The 18566-nt window shown below is 34.9% G+C and overlaps 1 protein-coding gene across 4 annotated transcripts in view; it reads right to left on the bottom strand.

Annotated features, from left to right (window-relative positions):
- Positions 1-8247, bottom strand: part of LOC145693292 (alpha-tocopherol transfer protein-like) — a 104979-nt gene extending 96732 nt beyond the window's left edge. For 2 of the 4 annotated variants that reach the window (XM_081769147.1, XM_081769146.1), the window contains exon 1: positions 7816-8247. In XM_081769147.1, coding sequence (XP_081625273.1) covers positions 7816-7954 — 139 coding nt within the window. In that variant the 5' untranslated portion in view covers positions 7955-8247. The remainder of the gene's footprint in view (positions 1-7815) is intronic. The other 2 variants (XM_081769144.1, XM_081769145.1) reach the window with 2 other exon arrangements.
- Between the last annotated feature and the right edge of the window lie 10319 nt (positions 8248-18566).

The raw sequence follows: 18566 nt of genomic DNA, 5'->3' as shown, positions 1-18566 counted from the left end.
ATTTTTCGTTTACTTTGTCTGTACTTAGTTCAACAAAGGGGGAAAAAATAACTATGACAAAGTTTCCTATATGTTAATACTATGCTGATAAATTTACCGATGACGAAATTACTGTGTAAAAATTTCCGGTAACGAAATTACCTACATGCTAATATTTTCGTGACAAAATTAGCAGTGAGAAATTACTGTGACAATATTACCTAAGTTTGGCAAATTGCCCAGAATGGAGGTGGCAAATTGTCCGCTTTAAGTAAATTTGGTGCAAATTGTTCGGTGTCAAATTGACACACAATGGGCCTTGTATCCAGCTAATTTCGAAACCACACGCATAATGATCACTATGATCGTGCTAAATTGGGTCAACGTAACTCAAACCGCTTTGCAAAACGAAGATGAAGAAGTGTATCCTGTAATATTTGTAATGTTATATTTATCCACTTGAATGTCTGATATTTGATGCTGTGATTTCATTGTTCAAACATCTTTGGAAATATATATATATATTTTTTTTATTATTCTTTTTTGAGTGGTGTTTGAGGCTGACATTTATTTTTGTTGTTTTAGCAATGCCATGTCTTTTTTTTATTTTTTTAAGATTAAGATCATAGAGTAAGGAAACTTCTTGTCCTTCCGAGGTAGGAAATTTATATACAAACAACTAATGAAACTGTGCGTTCATAGAAAAGTCGAGCGAAATATGTATTATTTTAATTGTAGGTTTGATAAATCCCAAAAAGATTAGAACTTGAGAGTGTTCAATATCGACACCATCATGGTTTCTCAGCCCTTTAATTTATGTGAGGAAACATTCTATTTATTCTTTGAAATAAACGAGAATTTTAACAAGTTTATTTTATGGTACTGATTTATTCTTTTGAGATCTTTAAATGTATTCTATGCAAAATTTAACTACTGTATTATGTAATTTTAATATTTATGAATAAAAACTAACGCAAAATTACATTAATGTTAGAGTATTAATATAAGAATTATAATTATATATGAACATTTTTAAAGCAAGTGACACTTAAGTAGGCCAGAAGTAGAAATTAGTAAAATCATACAATCAAAATCCTGTCAATTTAAAAGAAAAATACTTCCTCATATAAATCAATGGGCTAGAAAAAAAAAGGTGGAAATTCAACATCCAAGAAAACACACACACGCTTCCTTTCATTAAAGTCTATTTTCGAAAGCTACTCAAACGATGGCGGGTCGTTTGCTACAACTCGATTTTGGTGTAGTTTGTCACAATTTTATTGCGGATATATCAGCTCCTAAACTTTTCGTGGCCCCTCCAGACCTCGATATAAAATGCGATTTTGTAACTATTAATTGGGTGCACTTTAAATCGACGTTTGCCTCTGCGTCTTTTCTTCTTTATGTAAGAAGAAACTGCAGCTAAGACCAATACTTCTTCGATAACCTTCATGTCTTCTCACAAGAAACCAACTGAAGCAGGTCATTCTCATTCTACACTTCTGGAGCGGGACATAAAAAGAAAAGACCTGAAAACCCTGACTGGCTCATAGTATGATTTACAACTCTGGTGAAAGTAAAATTTCCGAGTAGCCACCTACGTCACGTTTGCTGTGGGGGTAACGCATTGAAAACGCTTTCTCGACTAGCCACAGTAGGACGGACGCAGTAATGTCACCATAATTTAGACTACGTGGGCGATTTTATAATGTTTCAGACTATGGTCATAAATAGAGACCGGATGTTAGGCAAAATGCCTATTCTTTAATATTAAAGATATGAACAAAAATAACGTTTTAAAGTTTATATGGTGGGTAATAGTTTCAATTTAAGCCAACTTTATTTTGCCTATTTTGCCTATTTCGCCCCTTACTGCCTAAATAATTGCATTAATGCCTAATTTTGCCTATTCTATGCATTTTCTTCAAAATAAGACTTCATTGGGAAAAATATATAATGTCGTATTTCAAGAAAGGATTCTGTCTCTTCCGAGAAATATAAGATTAAGAGAAACTAACTTATGGGCAGGTCAAGGTCAAACTTCACCCCGCTACAATAAAAGAATGTCGCCGAAATCTATGATACAGTATGATCCATATTTTCCCCTCCCACTTCCTCCTGTTTGCAACAGCGTTGCATTCCACAAATGCACAAAAGAATTAACGTTCTTTAAGTTCTCATTTCAGCATAGTGTTCGCCTTGTGACCGGCCGTGTGGTTTCTAATATCGTGTGTGCGTGGTTTTGTGAGCAAAAGAAGTTATTCTTAAGATGCCTAAGGAAGCCACATCTTTGAAGAGTAAATTGAATAATTTTGTGAAGATTTTCGGTTGTGATGTGTTTTCAACTGACGGAACCATCCTTTATTGTAAAGTGTGTGAAAAGACAGTGAATTGTGCGAAAAAAATATCACGTTACACAACATTTAAAAAAATGCCAAACATAAATCTGCTTCAAATGCAAAGCAAAAATTAGCAAAACCTTCACTGATTACTACGTACGCTACCACTAGTCGGCAGTCTCAGTTTTCTGCAGATTTGTGTAAGGCTTTCTTAGAAGCAGCTATACCTCTGTGAAAATTACTTAATGACTCCTTGAAGCGTTTCTTGTCGAAGTACACAAGTGAACAGGTACCGAGTGAGTCAACACTGCGCAAAAATTACGTAGACGGTTGTTATACGGGTGTTATTGAAAGAATTAGGAAAGAAGTTAGTGGGAAAATAATTTGGGTTTCGATTGACGAAACGACCGATGCCACGGGACGGTTCTTTGCTAATGTTGAAATTGGTACAATGGAACATGATCAACAGCCCAAAATATTTCTTCTAGCATGTGAGGAACTGCCAAAAACAAATAGTACAGCAATTGCTCAGTTGTTCACTTCCTCACTGAATTTACTTTGGCCGGATGGTGTAAAACATCAAGATATTCTTCTGTTTATTACGGACGCAGCACCGTACATGAAAAAAGCTGCAATGGCCCTTACAGTTCTTTTCCCAGCTATGCTTCACATAACATGTCTTGCACATGCTCTGCATCGAATCGCTGAGGAAATCCGTGGTTTATTCCCCGAAGTAGATGCTTTAATCTCCAATACCAAGAAAATATTCCTCAAAGCTCCATCTCGAATTCAGCTATTTAAAGAAACCGCCCCCAAAGTTGCTTTACCTCCAAACCCAGTAATAACAAGGTGGGGTACTTGGATTTCTGCAGCTCTATATTACGCAACCAACTTTCATACCGTAGAAGAAGTAGTAAGCTGTCTGTCTGAGGAGGATGCCTCATCAATTTGCATAACACAACAGCTGTTAAACAATGATGTGCGAAACGATTTAGCTTTCATTGTTACCCACTATTCAATTTCGCCAGGCGCGATAACGTTTCTGGAAGAGAGAAATAAAACCTTGATCAACTCCCTGGAACATTTTCAATCTGTAGTGGACAAAATTTGCTGTGTGCCAGGTGCCAAGGGCCAGTTAGTTCGTGAGAAATGTGAGAGAGTTATTGCAGCCAATAACGACTTGAATAAACTAAAAACAATTGCACAAGTGTTGAAAGGCGAAAATGTGCCCAATGAATTTGATCCACATGTTCTTGCTTGCTTCAAATATGCCCCGGTTACATCCGTGGAAGTAGAGCGATCGTTCTCGATTTTGAAACATGCGTTATCCGATCGAAGACATAATTTATCAGCTGAAAACCTCAAAAAATACCTGGTTGTCATGTGCAATCGGAATGAATAATTCCTCATGTCGACAAACTATAAGAATGTATTGAATTAAAATACGCGGAACAGTTCATCTTTTTATTTAAAATCTGCCAATATTTCATCTTTTGACTGTTGCGTGTTATGATATGAACTCCTGTGTGTGCAAACAAAATGTAAATTACGAACTGCTGTTTGTAGTGATAAAATTCCGTAAAACATTGGACTGCTATGAATACTGATAAAGTGTTGTGCAACTTTGGACAGCTATATGTACTGATAAAGTGTATAAAATTTGGATTGTTATGTGTAGTGATAAAGCGTATAAAATTTGAATTGTTATGTGTAATGATAAAGTGTTGTATAGAACATATTTACCAAATATACAACGAATGCATGTCAAGCTTAGTTTTTATTTGTACAGTAAAAGAAGATAACAAACAGGTATATTTCTGTATTCTTTGAACGTAATCTATGACTTGAATTTATTTTTTTTAATTGTATTGAGTATTTATCTTCATTGTTTAAATTTATGTGCCTATTTTACTGCCTATTTTTTAAATTTTAAGTGCCTATTTGCCTGCCTATTTTACAGGTTTTTAATGCCTAAACATCCGGACTCTAGTCATAAATATAAGTAGAACTAGGGCTTCGAATATTTCTAGTTCTTGTTACTCGAAAGTAAGTAATATATACACATGGTGTTAGGAAATAACTTTGGGAAGTGAATCCTCACACGTAAACGTGAAAAAGCCTACAGACCAATCTTGGTGAACAAATGCGTTATTTCAGAGATATAGTCCGCAGAAAGTTGGTTGTAATGGTACAAAAAAGAAATAACTAGAGAGCGAAATGTTGGATAAATGATTATTTTCAGCCTAGATTATAGTGGATAATAGGAAGTGTGTTAGTTTTACAGGATTCTCCAGGAAAAGGGTTGCATTTTCTTGTATCTCTAAAAATAAGAGTAGTTTCCTGAAGGGGGAAAAAAGATTTTCTCGGAAACGTCTCCAACGGATTTTGTTTATGTTTCATACATCAATATTGTATTTACAACCCTATACTGTGTTATAAGTTTTTAGAAAAAAAAACGTATTTTAGTCTTGGATTGAGTTCTTTTCTGACAAATAAAAAAAAAAGAAAAAAAAGATCCAGGCCATTCTGTTTGTAACCTGACAGTGTAACTAATTTGTCCTACAAAGAATCCACGGAGTAGTTTCTTCTTGGAAATAAGTTTCGATTTTCTAAAAATCATGACCCAGACAACTCTGTTAAATAAATATTTTATTAATAACTGCAAACCGGTCCAACTCGAGGTCAAAGATCAAGTAGCTATTTTCGCTCAGAATCAAGACTTTCATTACAAAAATGTGTAAGCGCTTACATAATTTTATTGAAGATTATGTAACCTAATTGGTTGTCATAGAATATAATGAGAGGTTTTATACTACCAGCTTTATCCTAACTTAGCTCTAACCCAATCTATCCTAGGCTCTTATCTATTTCTTAACTGTAACTGTATGAACCAAATAATCTCTCAGATGTTTACAATTTCTTATCCCTTATTACAAATCTAAATTAGATTTAACTTCATGCAAATAATTTTATATATTAGTTTCCATAACTCACAATCCCTTGCTCAGACGCGCTACTCGGTTTGACAGTCAATCTTGAACAGTGCTGAATGGGCAGACTAGTAAATAATTTGTGCTCTACTGGCAACTAGTTTATGTATAACATCGAGTTTGACTTATTTTATGGTTTAAAAAATAGAGGCCATGATTATCCATAACGTAAAGAAAATGGTTCAAAAACAAGTAGCAGTGCCACATGTACACCACGCAAAGGAGTTTAGTTTCTGTGGTACGATATTTTCACAATTAATATTGAAACTGGAAATTGTAGTAGATTTCTATCACTTCCGATTTTAGTAGAGAGACTAGACTAGAGACGAAATAGATTCTTTTGACGCCTAATTGACTGCAGAAAACCCTTTTGTTGTCTATTACAGTTTTTATTCTATAGCTTTCACCGTTAAAACCGGAAGAGGTGTATTTCCATCTCTTTTGATTTGAACAGAGGCTTAAGACTGAAGATAGTAGTTATTTTATTTTGCTGAATAGGAAGTAAAAAACCGCTTCTCGCTTTCACCACTCCTGTTCTATAGAGATCACTACTGAAACTGGAAGTGATTAATTTCTACGACTTCAGGTTTCAATTGAAGATCAAAAGAGGAGATGAAAGGTAGACTTGCGACGATTGAGAGCTACTTCGATTGCAGGAAACCCCGTTCATTTTTTTTTTTAACCGTTTTTGCTCTACGGAGATCAATATTTATTGAAACCAGAAATTATAGTTAATTTGAATCATTTTCGGTTTTAGTAGAGAGTTAATAATAGAGATTAAATGTGTTTTTACGAAGCACAAAACCGGATCTCACTACATATTACCGTTTTCGATTTATGGTGATCAATGATCAAACCAGAAATGGTTTATTTAAACCACTTTCGGTTTGAGTACATGGTTTTAATAACAAACTCAATTCCTGACTCTTGACTCTATATTTGGACCAAATTTGATGATGATCCAGGAAGTGGATCTTTAGGTTGTTTTTCATACACGGGTGTGGTAAATATATAAAGAAGTTTTGCTAAACCAAACTAGTTATTTTAAAAAAGAAGGAAAACTTGTTTTTTGACACCCCTGCATACAATTAATTCATTCTAACCGCAGAAACATCATACTGTGGTTTTCTGTGATTAATATAAAACGAAAAGAAAGCTACCCATCCAGACAACAAAACAAATAGGCAAATAAGAAACATTTAGACTTTCTTTGGTTGTATAGTACTATAGTTGTTAGTGGCAGAGGTAAAAGCCGTTCGGAGAATCCGTCCACTTGAAGCAACAGAAGATGTAGAAAAGCAATCGGAAACATATGTTCGATACTGAGGTTTCAAAGATCATTATCTTTGTTCTATAGTTGCCGTCGTAAAGTTGTAGGAACTCAGTAGGGAAGTGGGGGGTAGGGGTGGGAAGGAAGGATGCTCAGGTGTAAATAATTGTGAAAATGGAGGTGGTAGACATGAGTTTCACTCCTCAAATTTCCACAATGCATTCCTCCCAGCATGTGTTCTTCAAAGAATGTCCCCCGTATTAATTTTTGAAGTATGAAAGTGATCTTTTGTCCTTTACCTGAAGAGTAGTGATTCCGTCATTACGGAAGTAATTATTACAATTATTCTAAGTCATTAAGTTTAAAATTGAGATAACCATCTCCTTTGTATTGCTCTTTGGCATTCGTATAGAAAATTGGAAGTTTCTAGGTGCAGTATTTTGTAAGATATTTATGAATTAAATTTTACATGTTACGTAATGGGGATTCTGAAGCCTGTGATGATGGGTAGACATCCCCTTAAGTGGGAAATTAACGGAATGATATTCACAATGTAATTTTGCATATTAATATTTTGAATACACAGCAATCTACCCCTATTACGAGTAGTTCTTCTATTATTTAGAAATAAGCTACAGGAGTGCAGAAAGGACTATTTATAGATCGAGTTAACACCAATTAAACATATCTTTTCTTTCAACATACAAAGAAATATTGTTATGTATCTATTCGTATTTATTGTATCACTCAGTTTATTTTTATAATTATATTATCACTATTATCTTAGAGACTTAATACATCCATTTTCAGATTTGGAATCAACTTAGGTTCCATTTTCGCCGCAACGTGAATGACATACTGAAATACCTATTTGATTAGTTCATTGACTAAAGTCAACGTTTATTCTAAGCATCAAGTCATAAAGAGAATAGGCACATTGTTTAAAGAGAGGTCCGTGCTACTACTTGGGTTTGTATCCAAGAAAAAGATTCCCACTGGGAATGGAACGCGGATCTACGCATGATACCCAACTGGCAACGAAGGAAAACAATTAAATATCTGAGTTGTTAAATACGATAACTTCACTTCTAAGAATGAAATAAACCGTATTAAAGAAAGAAAAAAAAAGAAAGAAAGAAAGAAAATAGGAACTGCATATCGGTAAACGAGGTACAGTACATAAGGAAAACTTTTTTGTGTATCTTAGTTACTGAATTAAAAAGATCCAAAATCTTACCTAACACTGCACTTCTCAGCTCCTGTAGTTGCTCTTTCACTTTCTCTGGATCCTCGTTCAGCTCTTGTTTCGCATACGCCATCAGATCCTCTGAAGTATCATATTTAAATCTGTCTTGAGAGAAGTAATCTGCAGCCATTTTTCAATGATTGCGCCTTCTTTCATGGACCACTAAATTGTACAATAAATATTAAGCAATTATTATATGATCTGTGACAACTTTGTTTATTCTATAATCCTACAGCTCAATAAAAATAATATTTGCGCATTTTCTGCCTAGTCAGTATGTTACATTTGAAACTACCCAAAGTTAAAGAGATGATACTTGACTCCACTCCCTTTCTTCCATGACTCCCTGTATATTGCACTAGGTAACTTATATTTAAAAAGTGCAATATGTCTCTTGTATTAGAGTAATGTCTTTTGATGCGTAGCTTCATCGTTCGATCTTATATGATTCTAAAAGTTTGTGGTGAACCAGAACGTGACTGTAGTTTTCTCATTTGACTTATCCCTAGAATCTTAACTAAAGATCTAATTTAACTTCGATAAATAACAGATAATAGACTGTGTTTATTCTCTTCACAATGCAAATCGAGAAATTGATGTGATATACACTCAACTGTATTGCGTTAAAGTTCATTAACTGATTTATATTTACGTTCTTTATCAGTAACGGGACTGCATAAGATAAGATATCTACAGTCTAAAGTAGGATCTAAACAATGTTGTGCGATCGTTGCGACGTGGTATACCCACTACCACGGAGAGCGATATTAGTCAAATACAAGAAGGGAGTTAACGTGCACGAGGGCTGATGGGAAAATCTTCTATATGAAAACAGAACAGACAAATATACGCAGTATATCGGAAAAGTAACGGATCTTTTTTTTGTCTTTACAGATAACCACTAGCTCCAGCTATTGAAGCAACATATCATTGGAAAGCTAAATACCTGCTTAACAAAATGATACCACAATCATAAGAACTGATTAACAAAGTGTCAAGTTATAGCAAAAGAGAGAATATCTGGTGTCAACTCGACACAAAAACACGACGAAACAAAGAGCAAATTTTGTTTTAAGCTAGGTAAAACATTTACGCAAACATTGGAAATGATGAAACAAGTGTATTGTGACGAGTGCTTATCTCGTACACTCGTGTTCGAGTGGTATTCCGGGACGGTTGTGAGTCCTTGGAAGATGACTCAAAGCCAGGCAGACCGAGAAACAAAAATCACGATGAGTTGGTAGAACAAGTGTGTGAAATGATCGTCCACAATTCGAGTTCGACTGTGGTATGGATAGTGGATGAATTAAGTACGACGAAAGAGATGATTCACAAAATTCTGACAAAGGAATCTGAATCGAAATCATCTAACAAATAAATTGGTTCGTCACTGATGCAAAATCAGTAATTGTAATGTATAAATATGTATTCCACAGCATCCATTAGTAAATATGTCATTAGATATTAAAAATTGTTTGGAAAGTACTGTAAACATGACAGTTTGTTCCACCGCATGCATAGCTTATAACAAGTTGGACCGATCGCCTAAGACCAGCTACAAGATTACTGCCAATTGAACGTCACTAGAGTCCATTTCACTCTCGACTTGCCAAGTATAAGCAACAGCACATTGCAACTTCAGCAGTGATTAATAAACAATGCAAATTATTGTGCTTTTAGAATATTAGACAACTATGTTTTTAAGTTATTTTCTAAAGTGACCGTTTCTGTGAAAGTTGCTTTCCAAATAGAAAGATCCCGGGAAACAAAAAAAAAAAAAAATCAAGAGGGCATTACAATGTGAACCTCGAATTTCAGCATTTAGTAAGCTGAAGCAATAGTGATTCTTAAGCCTCTCACCAAAAATATTCACGTCATCGTGTAGAGAAAATCCATATGCTTTTTAAGGAAGCAAATTTTGCAGGAACGGTTCTAACTGTTTCTTAAGCGAACAAGAATTATTGATGCTATAAAATTTAGTATTAAAACTGTAGGTAAATATAAATTAAAATTTAACCTCTCGTGGTTTCTACTTAGGATGTCAGTAGGTTTATATTAATTTGAAATAGATTTTGTCCTTCATATCAACGTTACTAAACAGAAATTATCGAAAGAGGGTGATAATGTAATCTAAAATATGTGAGGTAATACTAAATTGTACTCTTGTCAAACTTATGTTTGTTTCTATCCCTTGCCGTATTTGTAAGTTTCCTTTTCGCCCAGTGTAAACACAGTTGACTGTATCTTGTATAGTTCAGCGATATTACAACTACAGTAGTTGATTCATTTTGTGTCACGGTTCCATAAATGAACTAAGTTATAGTGACCAAGATACAAGGGGAAGTCAAAAAATAAAGGGACTTTTGAGAAAAGTTACATTTATTCCAATGACAGAAAATTGAAATATACATTTTATATATATTTCAACGCGCTTTTCCCAGTGTTTCACAAGTTTTATGATTCCGTCGAAAAAAAAAAGTTTTTCGGTTTCACTTGTAACTAACTTTGTACCTCCATCAATGACTAGCTGATGGCTGACGTTTAAATTTCTTAACTTATGGTGATGATGGGTGTTTCCAAACCATACTCGCACCCTTACTTTCCGGTTCATGATGATGTACCCAAACTTCATCTATAGTAACGATATGCTGTAAAAATCCATCTCCTTCGGGACGAGAACGGGCCAAATGTTTGAGATGTCCAACCTTTGTGCCTTATACTGCGCTGACAATTCTTTCGGAACCCACATTGCACACACTTTCCGAAAATTTAACCTGTCGTGTCGTCGTCAGTCGTTGACGTCAATGGCCTGCCCGATCCTTCCTCGACACATGAAGTAGTTCTTCCCTGTTTAAAACGATCTATTCATTCGTAGATCTTGTTTCGCGATAAACAATTGTCAGCATACTGTGCTCGCATTCGACGAATAATTTCCGCAGGTTTAATACCTTCCGCACAAAAAGCTAATCACTGCCCTTATTTCCTCCTTGGTGCAGATCGACAATGGTGCTGCCATGTTTAACGATCTGATACACTCCAGCGACTAACGCGGGAATAAGACTAACACGTTGCATAGAAGTGTTGCAGACGACACTAATTCAGAGCTGGATACTAATAGTGTTACTAAGCCCTAGTGCGAGAAATTGCAAAAGTCCCTTTACTTTTTGACTTCTTCTCGTTTAAACCCTATAGCTTAAATATGAAACTGATTTTAAAATATTATTGTATACAGCAGTACAATAAATAGCAACGTTTATAAAACATCAGGTTAAATATGATCGTATATCAACATATATGGCTGTACTAACAAAGATGAATCAATTTTCTCAAATATTTTTTTTCTGCTGGACAGCTTATTTATATTCGTTATTGTTGACTGGCGTGCTTTGACGGTTGGAGATGGGGCTGGGGAGGGAGAAATGTTGCAAGTTGATAAAAAACCTAGGACTGACCCAAATTGTTTCCAATTGGGCCCCGTGTCTCCTGAGATTGACCCTGGATGGCAGGGGCTGTTTTTCATATGCCATCAACAAATATATCAGTTCACTTTACTTGACCTACCTGCCTTCGAGCTTGGCTTAAACGTGACGATATATTGACGCTGCCAGAAGGATTTTTCGTGCTCTGATTAAGCAAGGTCAAGTTACTTGCTCTGAGCAATTTTCTATGCGGAGTAATAAACTACCAGTCCTCTATGACCGTGAACTTTTCTTCACTGAACTTCAGTGAACTTTTAGCCACACTTGTGCAATGAAATATTAATTTGCATATAACAATATTTACATCTTTCAGAAATGTTTTGTTAATGAATCAAACTGTCAATTAACATGTCGCTGTCCTTTAGAACAGCAGTACTAGTTACACTAACATGTTTCTCATTTTTATTCTTTTAAAATTCCTTTTCACTATTTATTACTACGTATTATGATAACTAGGCAACTATTATCGGTAACTCTAATCGTGGAATAAATTTTTTAATCAACTATTTAATTTACAGATAGTGGATTAAGTTTTACGAGAGCTCACTGGGATATTCTACAGCAACGGATGGCTCACATGATTGGGAGCTTCAAGAATTTCAGAAGAATAGATGTTGCTGCCTTAGTTAAAACCTAACCTTGGTTCGAAAATTTTCCGCCTAGAATTTCGTAAGTATATACTTTTATCTATCTATCTATCTATCTATCTATCTATATATATATATATATATATATATATATATATATATATATATATATATATATATATATATATATATATATATATATATATCATACATTGCTGGGCGTAGAAACAGATCATTCGTAAAGTACTCAATTTCACGGGCGTTGTAATAAATTAGCAGTTAATGCAATTTCATAACTCAAATTTATGAAATTTGCACAGACAGCGCAAATATAATGCTTTAGTATAAAACGAAGAAATTTTAAGTTAAAAATAGATTTCCTATTTTAAGAAAGAAAAAAAAAGAAACAAACACAGGTTGACCATCAAAATGTCTCAGTTTGTAACAACAGACCACAAGGTTTACCGGTATTTATGTAATAGGTACGTTATAGTTTTAATCACTAAATACTGCTTGTTACTAAACACTAGCAGAAAATAATTTTATAAATCTTCATACTATATTTATCTTCGATTGTGAACGATTAGACTTTTTTGAATTTGACGTTTTATGATTATGCTCCGAAATTAAGATAGATAATGAACGAGACGACGTAATGAATAAAGTTCGAGGAAGTGGAAAAAACTCATATGACATCACTCCAACACAAATTTCAACTTACGGGGGCTTGGGTCGAACCCCATGCATTAGAGGTAAACTTTCTACCACTAATTAGTCGTTTTTCTTTGTGTTGGTAGTATATATTCTTACACAGTAATTATTTTTGTTGGATAGGTGTTTAGCATCCCTGTCAGCACTGATACTACACGAGATGTGGATCTTAAGCTAAACGTAGGATCCGAAGAAAGTGAGTTTCCACCGGGAACTGAGAATCGACGTGAGAGATCCGGTTCACTAATGAGTTATGTAACGGAGTGGTTAATGTGGTTCAGCGGTGAAGCGCTCGCATCTGATGCGTGAGGTTCCTGTTCAATCTCAGCTCAGGCCAAGAAGGCTTTGTGGTGAATAAACATTGTATGCGTGGGCCCTCATCCGTTTATCATCATCATCATCGTTTCCCTTAGCCTCGGAGCATAATCGTGGTACATTAAACTTCAGAAAAAAGTTAATACGAAGGGATGTATCACGTAATATACTAAATACAATATTTCCATTCTGCTTTCAATTACAAAAACCTTAACGTTCAAAATTATAAACATTCATTTGTGTATATATTCTTTAGAAAACTTTACGAATTTTAAATGAAGGTACTTTTTTAAAAAATCATAAGTCATCTTACAAATAACTCGAAAAATATTAACTTAGTTTTCCTCTAAACTGTTACAGCATATTAAGCGACCACCAAGATCGAAATGCAAATTCTTATAAAATTAACAATTACGTACACTTAAATATTACAGAACCTAGATACATAAGGCTCCAACTGTACATTTTTTAAGTTGGTTATTGAGACTTAACGTTCCTTTTGAATCCCCGACGCTATATGAGGCGGAGAACTACGGTTTAGCATGAGACCGGAACTACAAGAACTTTCAGCAGGAATATAATTCATGTTGAAGGCGTGTACACTATCCACTTAGTCAGGAGAACTTGAGATTTTCCACAGTATAAACACAGAAGTAAAAATATCATAAAACATTCAGATTATTCTTGTTTGGTAAATCCATTCATAACTGCTCCAATTGATCTAGAAATAGCAATATATTTCACATGTATAATTTTTTAAATTATTATTTTAATGATCACTGCTAGTGATTATGCTGTACTACGCTGTTGCTTTTTTCCTTTCCTTTTTTTTTTTCTTCTTTCTTCAGGAAGTAAAAGCAGTTTGCGCGTCTCTCTCAGCCTCGGAACAAAACCGAGGCTCGTTAAAAAATGTATATCTGTGTAAAATTCTAAATAAATGTATATTTTCTGTTCAAACCTTTTGTTTTTCTTCAGTTATATTTTAAACATTTTTTCCTTACCGTTCGAAAAGTCACATGGCCACTTACTTTCTTTTAAACGATTTATTGTCGGAAATTTTAATAATTCTATGTGAAGATTTACCTCAGTTGGACACATATTTCACATGTTCAACTTCATCGATAGCTATGATATATGATTTTGGAATAAAAGTAGACAGATTTTTTTAAATATGACTGTATGTTAAGTTCTTCTCAGTTTGTAGGTTCTGTGCTATCTTAGCTAAATTATAAATGGAAATGTTAAATGTTTCACTGTAAACATTGAAAGTTTCCTTCCTTTAGCTTGTAGCGATATTCCATGTACTATATTATCACTTTGTTTTGCATTTTAATCTCTCATTAACATCACTATAGGCATTACTACTCCCAAATACAGACATAATACTATGGGATGATTGTTTAGCATACTATCAGCAAGGATAATTAAAGTAGCTGCTCTTCAGGGCAGTTACGTCGGTAGAAAATTAAATATTGACGCTACAATCTAAGGAAATAAAACTTATATATGTACTAACTTTTGTATACAAATCTCCTGTAAGCATGTAATTTACTAGGCAGCTCATAGAATATTGTGTACAGTGGTCACTTTTGAAGAACACATCGAGAAAATAAAAAAAAGCGCTACAAGCGAAGAAAATATGAAATATGTGCTAATTATTACGTATTTCAAGTTTTCATCCCTCAGCCTGTCCAGCCATCGATCGCTGTGGTAAAAAAGTATAAAACAAAAAAGTTTCTTCTAGTAACAAATATCTCGATGTTGTCAGTACTCTTGTTTTTTTCTTCTTCTTTCTTGTCTTTCACAGAATCATTCTGAAACTCTCTAATATTAATTAAAAACATATTTCCTGACTGGTGAAGATGTAATATACGGTTGTCAGCTTCTGACAATAAACAATGCTATTTGCTTCCACACTTTTACATTAGAACGGTAGATAGTTGGTTTGCAATAGCCAAGTGGTAAGGCGCTCATCTGTAGTGCGTGGAGTATCTGCTTCTTCCCAGGTCTAGGCAAGTAAGCTTCGTGGTATGCAAGCCACGCAAACACTTCGTGCGTGGATCTACCTCGTAACCCATTCGTAATCGCTACTGTCTCCCTTAACCTCGGAGCATAATTGTGCGATTAAAAAAACGCCATGCAATGCGATAAGCTTGATGTAGGAAAACGCCGCAGAAGAAGATATTCTAATTGAAACATTTCGTGGATGACATTTAGTACCTCCCCCAAATCCATCGACGGTTCCGAAGCCGGTGGTGACTTACAGTGAGTACTGTAAACATCGTTTATGCGTATGACCACCATCACTGACGCGCCTGCTAACTGCGGATACACCCCTCACTACCGCTCATATTTCCTGCTGCGCTTCTGCCCTGACTAGGTTAGATAGTATTCGTGCGTTTTAGTGGCCACCTAGTACAAGTTGGTTCGTGTTTTATGCACTGTAGTTTTATGCTATACATGCACACTACTTATATTTACCACGATTACAAATGACGAACCATAATCACTACTAGTGTGAACGAGAGTCACTGCCAAGTTATTTGGAAGAAAAACTAAATAATACCCAATTACTAAATACTAAACACATAGGCCTATCAAGATTGTTTCTGATTTGTAAAGGGGAAAAAGCAATCATGATCCCACATTTCAGCTCATGAGCTCCTGTAAGTCTTCACTTCCTGTTCCAGTGAGGTTGGAGATATTTTTGATTGCAAGTGGAAACAAATGTCCTGCTTTATATGTAAATTAATAGGGTTCTTGTTTTGGTGCGAAGTACTTTGGTTCGATTCTAGGTGAAAACACGTAAAAAGAAATGGACTTTTAGTTGAATGACCTACGATTATGCTCTTATGTTAACGGAAAGAAAAAGGAAACAACAAACTATAGTTATGCACATTGCTTCAACAATTCCTTCCTATTTTTTTAAAACAATTTTTAATTCAATTGATGGGATCTGTAGCGACTGAAATATACAACTTCGGCGTCTGGATGATGTATTATTCATATGATTGACATACATCAGTACGATGGTCTGGTGACTAAACATGTTAGTTTAACATCTTACGATTATTCTCCGAGCTCGGGCCGAGTGAACTTTGTGGTGGACAAATACCGTGTGCGGGCCTTTCACTTTCTTTATTCAACCATTCCATTCATTATTATAATCATCGTCTCCTAAGTCTCGGCACATTAATGTAGGACGTTAAACCAGAAATCTCATTGTGCCTCGATACTAAGGGAGACTGTGATTATGACTTTGAATAAAACTGCACAAAGTGGGAGAAAACGGGAGAATCCGAAAAACTTCTTCAACACGGACCACCACAAAGCCCACTTGGCAGGAGCTGGGATCGCACCAGGGACCCACACAAAAAAGATCAGCCCTATCTCTAAGCCACCGCGGCTCAATCACTAATTGAAGTGCGATTTTTTCCACTAGAAGAGGGGAAGCACATACAATATTTCAGACTGCTTAATTAATTGTATTTTTCATAGGTACGTGGTTAGCATGCGCGCTTATGATGCATATGTTCCTGGGTTTGATTCCCGGTGGCAGCTCAGAGAATTTGTTGGTGTTGACCACTAGATACAATTGAGAAGTTACCTCTATTAAAAGGTAAAGGACCATGGTCAAGAAAACCAGAAATAATGGCATCACTCAGTTGAACATCCATTATCTGCCTGGACATTGCTTTCTATGTGCTGCAATGCCTTCAGCGTAGGAGACCCGAGTTTGATTCCCAACGGACCTCATGTGGTTCGGATTTCCCGTACGTGCTGTACGCATACGTCTCATATAGCCTCGCTGTTGAAAGGGATGTTAAATTGAAAATCAAATCTATGTGCTGTAGTGCAGAAGTTGAGTTTTTATGGATAACGCAAACGATATTGTTATGTGTATTGCAGCTCCATACTTACCTACAAAGAAAAAAATGAATGAGTACTTTCCCCCACTCCCTGTACTTTGGCTCAAGCATTAGAAAATGTGTGGACTATGTTCTTATGCAAAAATATTTACCATGTGAACTTTAGTTAAGACTAATCAAACCTAATTCTAATCGAATCTACGTTTTGCGAGATTTTCACTCCAACTCAAATGCAAGAAGAGGTAAATGGTTTATTCACCACTGTTTATATTATTATCAGGGTTGGCTGGTTTAAACCAAAAAACAAAAAAATGTTCGTAAAAGTGTAAGTGTTCGTAAAATCTTGATGAACACACATTTGTGGGTTATCACGTTTCACTCCCATATGTTATTCGTATTATATTGACCTAAATTCCCCTTTCAGTACTCAGAGAGATTATGTTACAAAAGCAACTTTTGTTCTTTTTATAACTTTATGAATGTTTCTTTTGTGATTTTTTTAATAGTTTATTATTATTGTTATGCAATTGCGATCAAAGAAAAATTCTAAATACTGTTTCGTTTTAATAATGTTTACTGTTGGTAAAATACATCGAAGTGCCGTACTTTTGGGGAAGAAGGGGGTCATACAAAACCCCACCAGAGGCATTTATTTAAATCAGAAGTATCTTTGGTATCTATTTATATATAAATGGGTCAGAACCAAAGTGGATTCAAATAATTCCTATCTTTATTCACTTTTCTTACTGATATGCAAATTAAGTCGTTGTATTTCTTAATCTTGGACTAAAAAAAGTTGTAGTAAACTAACTTGGACTAAATTAGTTCTGTACTCTGTAGTATTTTGAAATTGTCCATATGTAATTCTGTATAATGGTTTCACTTGTGCAACTTTTTTTTTTCTTTTGTCCTTGTGAAACGGCTCTTGACAATTATATTAACAAGTATGTAAAGATCAGTACAATGTATTTTTATCAGGAGTCCTTCGTGAGTCGGGAGACTGTTATCCTCTTTAAATGCTTATAATAAAACATAAAATATCGTTTAAACACAGTGCCCACTTTTTATTAAGTATTACCTTTAAATCTATAATACCTGAAATACTATCATTACAAAACATTTCAGGAGTAACTTATATACATGTTGTTTCTATTCAATCTAGAATCTTCTGTTTTTAATTCCTCTTTTTCTTCTTTTTTGTTTCAACGGTATGTGCATAATTTCATAACATATTCTGCCCTTTGATTTATGTGCCCCTAACATCCTTCTCCCCTCAAAAAAATATTTATTCATACCCCCATCTGTCCGGAGGTCTACGTAATCGTTGTGGTCTTCTACTCAGTGTTTTATCTTTATCTTCTAATGTCCTTTCCTCTGACAAGTTCTTTTGAAGAAAAGCATTATCAATTCTCCTATCTACGCCAGAAGGACCTAGACTATCCTTACTGTAACTCCTTCTGAAAAATGGCGTTGTAAAGTTTACTTTTGTCATTCTCTCATTTTGCTTGAAAAATGGGTCCGTCATTCTAACTTGATGAATATGACATCTCCGAACTGAACCATTAACAAGAACGTCCATTGTATTAGAACCAGTGTATTTAACGAAATTTCCTTTAATAAATTTAGGAAAGTTTGTCTTGTAGTTTCTTACCCAAATAATTTTACCTTCCATAGCAATACGTTCGGCTTTATCTTTACTTACACTCCAGGCTTTTACTTCGTTCGGAACTGTTACGCCAACATTATACCAAGTAGCTGGTTTAAAAGCAAATATCAGCAAA

Source organism: Thermobia domestica, chromosome 8 (assembly GCF_964235325.1).
Source record: "Thermobia domestica chromosome 8, izTheDome1.hap1.1, whole genome shotgun sequence".
NCBI classification, from domain to species: domain Eukaryota; kingdom Metazoa; phylum Arthropoda; class Insecta; order Zygentoma; family Lepismatidae; genus Thermobia; species Thermobia domestica.
The sequence above is the reverse complement of the archived record's forward strand: the minus strand, read 5'-3'. Positions and strand labels throughout refer to the sequence as shown.